The sequence below is a fragment of the Periplaneta americana genome, chromosome 7 (genome assembly GCF_040183065.1).
Source record: "Periplaneta americana isolate PAMFEO1 chromosome 7, P.americana_PAMFEO1_priV1, whole genome shotgun sequence".
Classification (NCBI taxonomy): domain Eukaryota; kingdom Metazoa; phylum Arthropoda; class Insecta; order Blattodea; family Blattidae; genus Periplaneta; species Periplaneta americana.
In genome coordinates, this window is record NC_091123.1 from 80540955 (window position 1) to 80554551 (window position 13597).

The 13597-nt window shown below is 35.3% G+C and overlaps 1 protein-coding gene across 1 annotated transcript in view; it reads right to left on the reverse strand.

The window, feature by feature from the left end:
* The window catches only part of LOC138703224 (lymphocyte-specific helicase-like), a 60865-nt gene extending 52578 nt beyond the window's left edge, over positions 1-8287 (reverse strand). The window contains exons 1-3 of the mRNA XM_069830936.1: positions 8132-8287; positions 7864-8003; positions 454-587 (exon numbers count right to left, since the gene is read on the reverse strand). Coding sequence (XP_069687037.1) covers positions 454-587; positions 7864-8003; positions 8132-8168 — 311 coding nt within the window. The 5' untranslated portion in view covers positions 8169-8287. The remainder of the gene's footprint in view (positions 1-453; positions 588-7863; positions 8004-8131) is intronic.
* Positions 8288-13597: the final 5310 nt, after the last annotated feature.

Consider the following 13597-nt stretch of genomic DNA (forward strand, 5'->3'; position numbering starts at 1 on the left):
ATGTTGCAAAGTTATGGATTTCATTACTGTGCATAAGAGGTTTGAAATTATTAGGGTTTTTTAATCGCTGAAATCTGCTTAAAAGTACACCAGGTTTCTAGAGCTCAAAACCATGCTATGTTCTACATTAAATGTAAAAAAAAAGTGGCTGTGATATACACAATGCTTCTCAGCAACTTCAAACTCTCCACAACTAAGTAAAATATCAGAAGTATGCCCTTTGTGCAGATTATTATAGATTCTCGAACTTTACTCATGAAATAAGTGGCAGGAGGTATAATACTCGGAAATGAATAAGCTCAAACTATTTTGGCATAATAATGTCTTTAAAACTACCATCTTTGTATAGATCCTACATAAGCTAAGGAACATGCACCACAAACATAAACAATATTGAACATTACACCCTTTGTGTGTGCATACAAATAGATCTAAGGAGTACAGTATTCTTACCGTGACTTCTTTTGTTGTTCATCCTTCTGGGCATTCAACTTCTTTATCATAAAATCAGTATAAAACTGACTTCGAGTTAACAAATGCATCAATCTTTTATAGCGCTGTTCTTTCAGTTCATTCTCTTCCTTTTCCTGTTAAAAGCAAACATTGCATAATAAGCTCTCTGCCTGGTAAAGAATCCGGGCGTGCTTCCGAACAGGGGCAGCGGCATTTCCCCTAAGGTTGGAGCCCAGTCGGAAAAAATGTCATATAAACATGAGTCATATTCTCAATATTTTCTAGCCCCTAATTTTCGATTAATATACACACACCTAAACTGGGCTCTAACCTTAGAGGAAATGCCGCTGCCCCTGTTTGGAAGCGCGCCCAAGAATCTCTTGAAGAAATGCCGCTGCCCCTGTTTGGAAGCGCGCCCAAGAATCTCTTTAAACTTTACAGTTGTAAGCGATAGATGCAACATGGGAAATTAGCTGCATGGATCTTCATGCATGCTATACTGCTCAAAATAAAGAGCAAAGTCCTCAGACAAGATCTGTGAACATATTTTCTGATGGTGCTGCTGTACAGTATAAAAATAGGTTCACTTTATCTAACCTTCTATTCTTTGAAGAGGAATTCGATTTGGCAGTGGAATGGAATATTTTCACTTCAAGCCATGGAAAAGCTGCTGTCGATTGTGTGGGCGGAAAATTAAAACACAGTGTATTGCTTGCGGTCAAGAGTGAAAATGTTTTGTAATTCACTCCAGAGTTATGTAACATGTGCTAAAGAAACAGTGAAAAATATCCATATAATTATGTTGTCAGCTGCATAAGTTTCGGAATTCAAATTTACATTATAAACCGGCTGGGCAGGTTTACTACCACTGGTCTAATCAGCACTCTAACCATCAAAAAGGAAATCGGGTTGACTTCATTAGAAAGACCAGAATATGCAAGATCAGTAACTTCACAGTCAGTAGCATCTTACTTACTTACAAATGGCTTTTAAGGAACCCAGAGGTTCCTTGCCACCCTCACATAAGCCTGCCATCGATCCCTATCCTGTGCAAGATTAATCCAGTCTCTATCATCATATCCCACCTCCCTCAAATCCATTTTAATATTATCCTCCTATCTACGTCTCGACTTCTCCAAAGGTCTTTTTCCCTCCGGTCTCCCAACTAACACACTATATGCATTTCTGGATTCACCCATATGTGCTACATGCCCTGCCCATCTCAAAGTCTGGATTTAATGTATCTAATTATGTCAGGTGAAGAATACAATGCGTGCAATTCTGCGTTGTGTAACTTTCTCCTGTAACTTCATCCCTCTTAGCCCCAAATATTTTCCTAAAAAACCTTATTCTCAAACACCCTTAATCTCTGTCCCTCTCTCAAAGTGAGAGTCCAAGTTTCACAATCATACAGAACAACCGGTAATATAACTGTTTTATAAATTCTAACTTTCAGATTTTTTGACAGCAGACTAGATGACAAAAGCTTCTCAACCAAATAATAACAGGGATTTTCCATATTTATTCTGCGTTTAATTTCCTCCCAAGTGTCATTTATATCTGTTACTGTTGCTCCAAGATATTTGAATTTTTCCACCTCTTCGAAGGATAAATCTCCAAATTTTATATTTCCATTTCGTACAATATTCTGATCACGAGACAATCATATACTTTGTCTTTTCGGGATTTACTTCCAAATCTATCGCTTTACTTGCTTCAAGTAAAATTTCCGTGTTTTCCCTAATAGTTTGTGGATTTTCTCCTAACATATTCACGTCATTCGCATAGACAAAAGCTGATGTAAACCATTCAATTCCAAACCATCTGTGTTATCCTGAACTTTCCTAATGGCATACTCTAGAGTGAAGTTAAAAAGTAAAGGTGAGAGTGCGTCTCCTTGCTTTAGCCTGCAGTGAATTGGAAAAGCACCAGATAGAAACTGACCTATACAGACTGTGCTGTAAGTTTCACTGAGACACATTTTAATTAATCGAACTAGTTTCTTCGGAATACCGAATTCAATAAGAATATTATATAAAACTTCTCCCTTAACACAGGCATATGCCTTTTTGAAATCTATGAATAACTGATGTACTGTACCCTTATACTCCCATTTTTTCCTCCAATATCTGTCGAATACAAAAAATCTGATCAATAGTCTATCTATTACACCTAAAACTGCACTGATGAGTCAGTAGTATCAAACACAAAAATAGCAGACTTTGTACTCGTTTCTTTAAAAAGCGATGGAAAGAAAAACATTACTATGAGGAAGTCATTAATGAAATTTACAATAATTTATACTTGAAATTTATGCATCCTAGTGGTAAAGACAAGTGGATTTGGCCAGAAAATGTGGACGAATCATTTGAGCCCAAGTCTGTTGTAGTGCGATTTGTTCAACCATCTGTGATGGTTAATAGTGAAGGTCACTTTACTTTAATAGAATTCTGTTCAATGATTTTATCTCAAGTGTTTTTTTTTTTTTGCCTTTCAATGTGATGCTGGCACTTTCAGCATAGAAATACAATGGCTTGATGATCTCAATTTAATGTAATTGTGCTTAGTACTAAATTTTGTGTGTTCTTAAAAAAAAAAAGTTGTTTTGTTTGTGTGTGTTTCTGATAAGAGACTAATTTTCATTTTCATCTGATATATTTTTGTTCCTTGTTCATTAAAGAACATTATTTTTTTATTTAATTTAATTGTGAAGTACAGACGTGGACAAATTATTAGACTAAAACGATTTTCTTGGAAACATAATATAATTCGTCATATCAACTATCAGTATAATTCACAGGGTCTCTATTGCTGTAAATATGATTCTTCACATCTTCTGATATATTTTTTCAAAGGTTGCATATATTTTGTCTGTCTGTGTACTATTTGTGTTTTAATTATATACTGCAGAAGATGTCAAACAGTCTGCTCTCCCATGGCCTGCAAAAAGACCGGATATGAACCAAATTGAATATCTGTGGTCTATATTGAAGAGGAAACTGAACAAAAAAAGCTTACAACAAAACATGGACTTATTGAAGCACTACCTTATATCTGGCTAAATGATGCTGATATTCAAAGAAAGTGTCAAACTTTGGTTTCCAGCATCCCTGACAAAATCAATATGTTAATAAAGAATAAGGGAATGTTCACAAAATATTAGTAACATCCAGAACCAGTTTCCTGTTCATTATTTCTGTGTAAAATACATTTTTGTTCATTATTTCTGCCAATAAATACTGTACAGTGATTTTGCACATGTAATCACTTTAGTCTAATAATTTTTCCATGTCTGTAGTATATAGGCATAATTAGTGTTTACAGGGAACTTTGTGGTTTGTATTTTACATAATTATCTGTGAAGGTATGTGTAATTATGTTAAATAACTTATTATTTCAGTATTTTATCAATTATGAGTATCAGTAACATTACTTAAAATGCCAATTCCTACAGACCTGTTCCAACCACAATATATCCTGTCCCAACAGTAACAAAATTTTAAAATTTACTGTCCAACATAGACAGCTGATACAAAGTTTTACTGACCAAGACTCTATTGCAGTGGTTTTCAAACTTTTTTTTTTTTTTGTTCACGACACACTAATCTATATAGTGAGTTCCCACGGCACACTAACGTGCGAGTTGACAACATTGCAAGAGTTTCAGACTATACTTGTTTTTTTGAAAGATGGGACATGACAGGAGCGTTGCGATCGGAAAAAAGAACTGAATATCACATAGCGTGGTAGGCCTGTTGCTATGGTAACAACAGTTGAGTTGCCAAATTTACAGGTCCCACATGGCGAGTGTTTAATAGCTCTCTTGGAAACATTTATTGTGCACACAATGTTAGCATTGGTACATTTCGTCTTTGATTCTCTGTCGATTTTTGTATTGTTTTCTTACCTTCGCGTCAATTGTCAATGAATGTTTCAACATCAGCCATCTTAACGACAATTGCTAGCTTCCATCAGCTGGAAGCTGGTAGTCCACGTTGGCAACATGGTACTGTAGTTCCAAGCTCGGCTGCTTAACTGTCATGTCCCATCTTTCAAAAAAACAAGTATAGTGCCCTCATAGCTTGCCTTCAACAGTCAGTTGTTTGTAGGCTTGCAGTCACGACGCCATTTTGTCCGTGTTCTGATACAGGCCTATTATGAGATTGATTTTTAGTTTCACGTGTGTTATTTGCATTATTTTGCTAATCTAACTTCAGCTGGTTAAGATTTTTATTAAAAGAAGAAAAATTGAAGATGAGTCAGTGACAATAATTTAATAGTAACAAAAATGGGAACTAAACAATTCCAAGTACAAGTGTCGTGAAAGCAGTAGAGGGGGATGTAGGACCTACTAGAACAATCCGTAATTACCAAGATAGTTATTGAAAGTTTGTATTTACGTTCAGTGGACCTAAAACCGTCCTGCACCAGAATCTGTTGTGTGTGGAGAAAAACTAAACAATGAAATTGAAAAGACATTTGAATACCAAACTTGTCTGGGAACGATTAGAACTAAGAATGCATCTTAGCCGATTGTTGTCATCGGAAGAAAAGCAAGGAAAAGCTATGGTATGGAGAGAAACTATTTCTGAAAAAGCACACGTACCCAGTTATTATAGAGTTTCAGAAATAATAGTGAAAAAAAATACAGCCCCACACTATCGCAGAGGACGTAATTTTACCTGCCTGCAAGGAAATAGTGAAATCAATGTTAGGTGATGGAGCAGAGAAGGAAATATCCTTGGTTCCATTGTCAAACGATACTATTTCCTGGAGGATTGATGACATGTCTTCATATATCCAGTGCCATATACATGAAAAGCTAAGCGACGGTCGAGTATTTTCAGTACAGCTCGATAAATCAACTGATACAATTATGAAATGTCATTTACTGAGTTACATCAGATTTTTTGATGAGGATTCGATTATTATTAAGCAATTCTTTTCATGTATTGAATTACCAACGTCAATCGGAGCAGATGTGTATAAGTCTAATTTCAAATCTACCATCTTGGAACAAAATGGGTTGGGTTTAAGACACTAACAAACACAAAAAAACAAGAAGTGCAAGAGACTTCCCTGAGTTGAACAAGAAATGCGTGTTTGTTTGTCTTCAATTCCACCACAAATTGAACTTTTGTGTAAGAAGCAACAAGCTCAAGTACTTTTGTTGTGAGGCGTAAGCCAATAAATTTCCTGTAAAATAAGTTTAAGTACCGTATCTACTTGAATATTATTCTCCTGTTCTTTTTTAAAATAAATGTTGAATGAAATTATTCTGATTATTTTTACCTACAATATCACAAAGTTTCAGAATTTTCGCGACAAACCTAGCTAATCTCATGGCACACCCGTTGAGAACCACTGCTCTATAGGTTGAACATTTGATTTTCGGAGGAAAAATGTCTCCATCCATTATTTTAACAAAATTCACAATTATATCTCACAGTGTTTTAAAATAGCCATTTTCTGAGTCCTGACAGTAATACAAGGTTTAATTGTTTTCCAGTCTTAATTAATTTGGAAAAACTATACAACATATCTTAGGAGCTTCACCTTCATTGCACCAGGCATTCTTTCATTTCACCTGCTTAAATATTCGCTGAAATACAATCATTCGATTATTTCTAAAATGTCGTTAACCATAGAATCACCCATGAACAATATCATTGCTAATAAGCCAGCTAGATTTGTCTAACGCTACACTTTTGACAAAGGTTAGATCAGATATGCTGGCTATTTCTCCTTACATGTGAAACTTATACTCCTTGTATTACCTAATCCATTATGATCCCAAAATGAAACTTTGGGAGATGTAAGATAATAGCATAGTCTAGTATATACAGTCACGAAACTTGAGTTCCTGAGGGTACTAGGAACAACAGACTGTGCCATTACTCTTTCGCATTGTCGATGATGAGGCGATAGTAGGGATCCTAGTGGGAAGCAACTATCTATGGACGCATATTCCCTACTTACTGAGCTTCGTGACTGTATATACTAGACTGTGATAATATATGAAGTTAAAGTAATTTTTTTCAAGATTCACTTTTTTTAATGAATTAACTCTTAAACACCTATTCCCTTATGATCAATTTTTTACTGTCCATAATATTTCTGACATATGAGGAGACAAAGATGAAGGCAGAAAATAAGAAAGATTGGGGAAAGCCAGGTTTGCAGTGAAAGACCTGCCCTTGGGCAGAACACCGAATGAATGAATGAATGAATAAATGAACAAAATTTAAAAAAAAATACCATTTCCTGATAAGATTTAACTTTAAAATACTGGTGTTTAAGAAAAAAATTATATGTTGTAACCCCTGTCATATTATACATAAAATTAAACTGACGAGCTCAAATGCCGGAAATCAAGATCAGCTGGAACAGCAGTAGTTCAAGGGACACTGAAGATGACACCACACCGGTGTCGAAAAGGGACCAGTCTGTCATAGGTACATAATCTATTTAAATTATAACACTTTTAACGGTTCAACTATATAATTTCAAGTAAAATTAATGCCTATTGAAGGAGCTTTAAAAATGAGGCATTGTCGAGATCTGTAGCTCATCTGGTTTTGGGGAAAACGATAATTTAACTCCTTCAGGACGCGGCAATTTTTGATGACAAATGTAAAAATTAATATTCAATACTTTTGAACGCAGGAAACAAATTTTTTTCTTACGATTTGAATTATGTAAAGTCACTTGACATAGCAAGTTTCATCAAAATCCCAGAACGTCAGTCAGAATCAGCAATATTTAGACATCCCTCTGAACATGACTACGTCCTGCTCATGAAATAAGTGGTCTACACACGACCATATTGGGGACTTTATGCTTTAAAATTGTTGTGTAATGATCCTGAAAAAAATAAGGCCTACTTTTAATACAACACATTATACTTTCCAAAGGTTCCCCTCTCCCGAAAATAAATATGGAAGCACTTGTAAAGTTCTCGAAATTAGCACACAAAAAGTTAAGGCGATTCTGGAAGTGAAAATGGCCTAATTTATAAGGGATTATTTTTGTGACGATTAAGTTTATTACTTATGGTGCTATTCGGGTCAGCCACGGTGGTAGGCCTATTTTCGTAAAAGACGAGTAATTCCCCTGGACCAAAAATACGAGAGAACTAAATACAAACCCACCATTTTATCAATTATGTTCATATTCTATATGCTATTAATAGTTCCTTTAAATGGGTTTCTTATTGATGACATATAAGTAAAAAAAAAATATGCTCACCTCAGTCAATTAAATAGGCCTAAATAACAATTGAATGTCGTACAAAATTCAATATCATAGTTTATTTAATAATAAAATATTGTAGTAACCTATGGGAATGTACGGATGAGTTTTATGTAGGCCTACTAAACAAAAGAAAACAAAATTACAGCATTATCTTACTTCCAATTCCTCCCTACGCTTCTCTTCTTCCTCAGCAGTTTTTGCTTGAAGTTCTTCTTCCACTTCTTCCATCTCTCTCGTTATAAGAGGATAAGATGTACTGTCATCAAAATCATCCTTGATTTTTATAACAGGATCATCTTAAAATAAAAATTCAATCCTATAGTTCTTTTGCATCGTGAAAATATATACAAAGAGACATAACGTTGTTTAAATACTAGAACTAAAATAAGATAATAACGGAAAAATAACAATAATAGTTTCTTACCTAAACCATTAAGGGTCTTTACACTACTTTCTGACATTCTGGAACATCAATATCACTTCCACAATTTTGGACACTTCCTTGAGTTCCTTGTACTTGAACAGACTTGCATAAAGCAGACAGTTTGTCACAGTTTGTCACAGTTCGCGCGTAAATTTATGACCAACATATGAACGACAAATTTTCATGAAATATTCATTGTACGTTTGAAAATATTTTTACATACATGACCTTGGATTTTACATTACTTTATTGATTTCTCACAATTAAAAGTTATATTAGGCTAATATTTAATTTCAGTATCACTGCATATTTACTCGCAAGATTCAATCTTTGATAAAAGATGTTGGTATACTGAATGTTGTAACTATAGTGCTGCACTCTATCCGCCATTGAAAAAGTTGTGAAAGATTGCAGTAGATGGCAGTCACATCAACCACATAATTGCTTTTGTAATCGAAATGTTAATATTACCGCTTAATTCAGGGAAATCTAAAAGAAAAAAAAAACGATTTTACGTATTTATTATGAATAAATTATTAAAGACAGGAGAAAGTACAAGAAATCAATAAACTGCACAACTGTCATAGTTTTATTCGTACTTAGCGCGCGCTATATTGCCTAGTGGCTAATGGTGAGTGATAAGCGTTGCTTACGAGATTATACAAGCTGGCGCATAGCGCTTGAAATACGAGTCTGAAGTGGTTCCCTCGTAATGCCAATTCCGCCGCTCGGAGCGCTGTTCTAGACTAAATATTCATAGCAGAACGAGCAGAACACTTAAATAGTTTATTCATAATAAATACGTAAAGTTGTTTAATTCTTTTAGACTTGACCTGTACATTTAAAAGATCTGACCTGTACAATTACAGTAATCCATGATAATCATAGGTACCCATTAAATCGCGATTTTATCCTCTGCGCTGCGCTGACCAAGTCGGGCAGTAAGTCCAAAGTGCTTTCTTTCTCGTTCTTTCCTTATAGTGAATGACATAACGAGAAATGATGGAAAAATGGTCAATTCAATGTCTAAAAGAGTCGGCTTTGATGTTGCAGACTTGTAGTACGATATCGGAGTCATAGCCACGCACATGATAAGGTCATGGAACAGGTCTTGCCTCCTCCAATATACACCTGCATAAGTTTTAAACTTCAGGAAACTGATACATGATGAGTTGATTATTTAAACACTGCCTTAACAGACCTGCTGAGAAGCTTCTCTGTTCCTTTCTCTTAAGCTGGAAGTTGATGAATTGTGATGCAAGGGAAGAAACGTCGTAAATATTGTAGTAAATTGTCTGAAGGCGGCGGAATTAGAAGAGCGGACATCGTGGCTCTAGACAAGACTAATAGTAAAGGCTTTATACTGGACCCAACTGTTAGATTTGAGATGAGCCAGACCCAACCATCCGAGGTCAACAAAGAAAAACAACGAATTTATGAGCCTACTATTCCGTATTTTCGAGAAAAATATCAGATGGAAGGCACCTGGGAAGTACATGGTTTAATGATCGGAGCGAGGGGCACCATCCCACGATCAACTGTAAACACTATCAAAACATTTGGAATCCATGACATCATTCCAAAAATAATTACTTCAACCATTAAAGGGTCTGTGGCAATTCTGAAAAATCATTTATACGGAATATCATAATACCCCCCCCCCCCTTTTCTATTCGTTAGTGTGTGATTGTTACAAATATATGTACAAATTTATTATTTCTTAAACTTAAGCTCCTAGTTCACATTTAAATTTGGCTCATCTATCTTACTGTAATCATTACTATTCTTATATGTGTGTTATTCTGTGTTTTTGGCAACCCAGGATGCCTGGGCAGACTATTTCTTGAAATAAATTATATATGGAACTGTTACACATTATTATTAAATACTTTTGTAAGTAGTGGATATCAGTGAGGGAAGTGAGACGGCATGCGACGGTATGGAATACCACCACTGGTTTCTATGGCAGAAAACATACCATTAGTGAAAAATGACATACCGTCACTGAAAAAAAAAAAAAAAAATGTGTTCGTAAAAGTTTGTTTATACATTTCTTCACAGCAAAGAGTACTATCTGTTTGCTCCCTAAATCTAAACCACAACCTTCTGGAACTGTATTCAGTGTGTATTTAGTTACACCACGGCCAACTTGATGCTCGCTTTGCTTCTCCTTTACAAAATTACGCCTCTGTCATCATGTTACTTAAACTGAACGGTTACTATGTGTTACCTTCTCTGCTTTTAAACTGATGCTTTTACCATAATTAACAGAACTAAACATAATAATACTTATTATTTTCTTATTTATTATTTATAAATGTTATTATTACTCTTTAATCATTTATTTTAATTCATATTGAGTATTTCTTCTGTGGACACCAAACCTTGGCAGACAGCGCCTCGTGGTGGAATTGAGAAATTAACCAATTTCAGAATAAGATTACTATTGTCAAGGCCGTACACAAAGAAGCGAAGGGAGCATCAAGTCGGCTGTGATTAGACACGCTTATTTGATAAGCTCAGCCCCTGGAATGTTTACAACGGTAATATTTCAAGTATAGAAGGCTGTGGCCTGTAGCTTGTTGTGACCATTGTTGCCAATTTAGTGACTGTGTCATTTTTGTTGCACTTTTTATTAATAATTAAATAAGGCACTTTGAAGCTTTAATATTATTTTAAATGATAAGCCTCAAAGGATTTGTAAAATTATCTAGTAAATAACTGAAGTAACTTGAAATTATTTTATTAAGAAATTTAATGTGTTGCGTAAGCTTCTAAGATTCGTGTTACTGACTATACGAAACACTTTATTGTATACATAATTTATGTCTATGTTGTAAGGGAGAGGTATGTTCTTTTTTAAATCGAGGTATGCCAGAGGAAAATCTTGAGGAAGCATACCTCCTCTGGTTTTTTCCCCACTTTCCTCACTGATGGACATTATCCAAAACTTAAGTCTGCTTAAGAATCCATAATAATAATAATAATAATAATAATAATAATAATAATAATAATAATAATAATAATAATAATAATAATAACAATAATAATAATAATAATAATAATAATAATAACAATCTGCGTTGTGGCTCAAGTGGTAGTAATTCCAGCTACAAATCCAGATGGCCTAGCTTCAATTTCCGACAGGAAAATGATTATTTATCTCACTCCTTCCAGGATGTTTGTTCCTTGAATTATATTTATCGTGTGTTGTGACAGTTTCTTCTTTATATTGTGGTGTTTTATTAAAGCAAACCATATTACAACGGGACGCAGTATATTACATCGCATCGAAAAAATGCACACGGATCGCTGGCATATTTTATATGAACTATCGTGCATTGTTGACGGGGCGGAACGGACCTGAGGGGGCGCATAGCCGCACTGGATGGCAGGCGAATTTTTGCGCCTGATCCGTTGCGGCCCGTCCCTCCACGACACAGTGTGCGACGGCAGGCGGAAACGCGGTCACTGAAGCAACTGGCTGCTTCTGGACGTTCATCCGATCCAATCCGTTAACGAAATGTGGTTTGTTTTTGCGTATCATGTCGCAGAATTTCGAATAATTAAGAATTTTTATCATATGACATTCTAAAATGTTAGAAAATCTTTTTCTCGTCTTTAAGCAAATTTTGAAAAGAGTATCTATGGAATTTTCCAATTACACTGAACAACAAATTTGTACTTTTTGTCTTGCTCCCAAATAAAAATAGGTGAATATTACTAATATGTGTGCTCTAAATCTGAATTTAAAACCCAAATTCCCCATCACGTACCATTTTCCGGGGAAAATGAATTGAATTTTTTTATGACAAAACTTATTTGCTTTAATTTTTCGATGCTACTGATAAAATTACAACACACTAGGCATTCAAAATTTCTCATAATACTTGAAAAATGTGTACTGGATGCAAAAATGATGTAACATAGTTTAAAACACAACAATAACAATATTTCTTACATATAGTGAGAAAAATCTCGGAATTTGAACTTACATTTAAAACAATTTTCTGGATGACTTCTGTTTATAACTAGACCCGGGACTGTATTTTACAAGGAACCAACAATAGTCTGCAAGCATGCTGGATGATGATCTTCCTTTATATCGCCTTTCCATTTTAGATATTTCTTGATGAAATCTTTCCTCATGCTCGTCGTTTACCGCTCCAAAGTTAGGAAGAAAGAAATCCAAATGAGAATGTAAAAAGTGTATTTTGAGAGACATTACACTCCATTTTGTCGTATGCACTTAACATGATTTCCACAAGTTCTATGTAGTTCTCTGCCTAGAATTTCCAAGGAAATTTGAGCAAACGTCTTTGAAAGCGCGCCATGCCATTCTTTCTGTAACGGAAATTTTTCCTCAAACAAAGGGTCAGCCATAACTTTGTGAATTTTTGGACCGATGAAAATGCTCTCTTTTAATTTTCCTTCACTCAAACTGGTAAACTTTTCCTTTAAATACTGAAAACCACACCCTTGTTTGTTCATTGCATAGACCTCACTTTGAACTGTTGCGAAATTTACTTAATAGAAGGGACCAATATCTGTTTATTTATTAGAAATTCAAAATCACATGCCAACAACCCTAATAAACCGTAAATATGTCATAAACTCATACAATACATTAGGTTTTGCTTTGGTTTATAGGCTACCCCCAACCCGCGCCAGATGTTTCCTGGGGGAGAGCTTATCGAAAAGTGAAATCATAGTATATCTTAAAAACCTTACGTGATATGAAGGAAAGATATACATTTTTGGATTCAGCGCACATCAAACCATAAGGGACACATTGTTTTAAGTCGGAGCAAAATTCTTGTTGTTCAGTGTTATTTTTCTTTTCCAAGCAGTTATCATGCCACGATATACTAAAGCCTGTGTGATGTATCTTGTCTCACTGTGAAAAGAGAGAGAAAGGAGATATGTCTTACTTCATCTGTGTTATTATGGCGATGGGGGAGTGGAGCGGTGCCGTCCATCCATGCACTGGTGGAAGGGACTAGTTGATACATTTTGTAGCGTAAAATAAAATAACAAAATATCTCTCTTCGTACTGTGTAGTTCCGTCACTGAGCTTGTCTTTCAAGAAACTGAGTTCCGGCAGCCTGTACAATAACAAGGTTTTGAAAGGAATCCTGAAAGTTTACAACCCTCCTATAATCTCCACCCTCATTTGAAGGGACTTGGTTTTATTGCTACTGAGACAAGATAAACCTTACCAGATATACGTATCTTTTTGGTTTTTTACAATTTTTGTTTCATTTCCTCGCCAAATAGCAGTTGAAATAAATAAGGCCTTCATCCAAACTCCCCTCTGATTGAGGTTCTAGCTGATATGCATATCAGCCACCGGCATAGCTCTGTGGGCTAAGGTAGTTGTCTGCGGGTTCGATTCCCGCTTGGGCTGATTACCTGGTTAGGTTTTTTCCGAGGTTTTCCCCAATCGTAAGGTAAATGTCAGGTAAT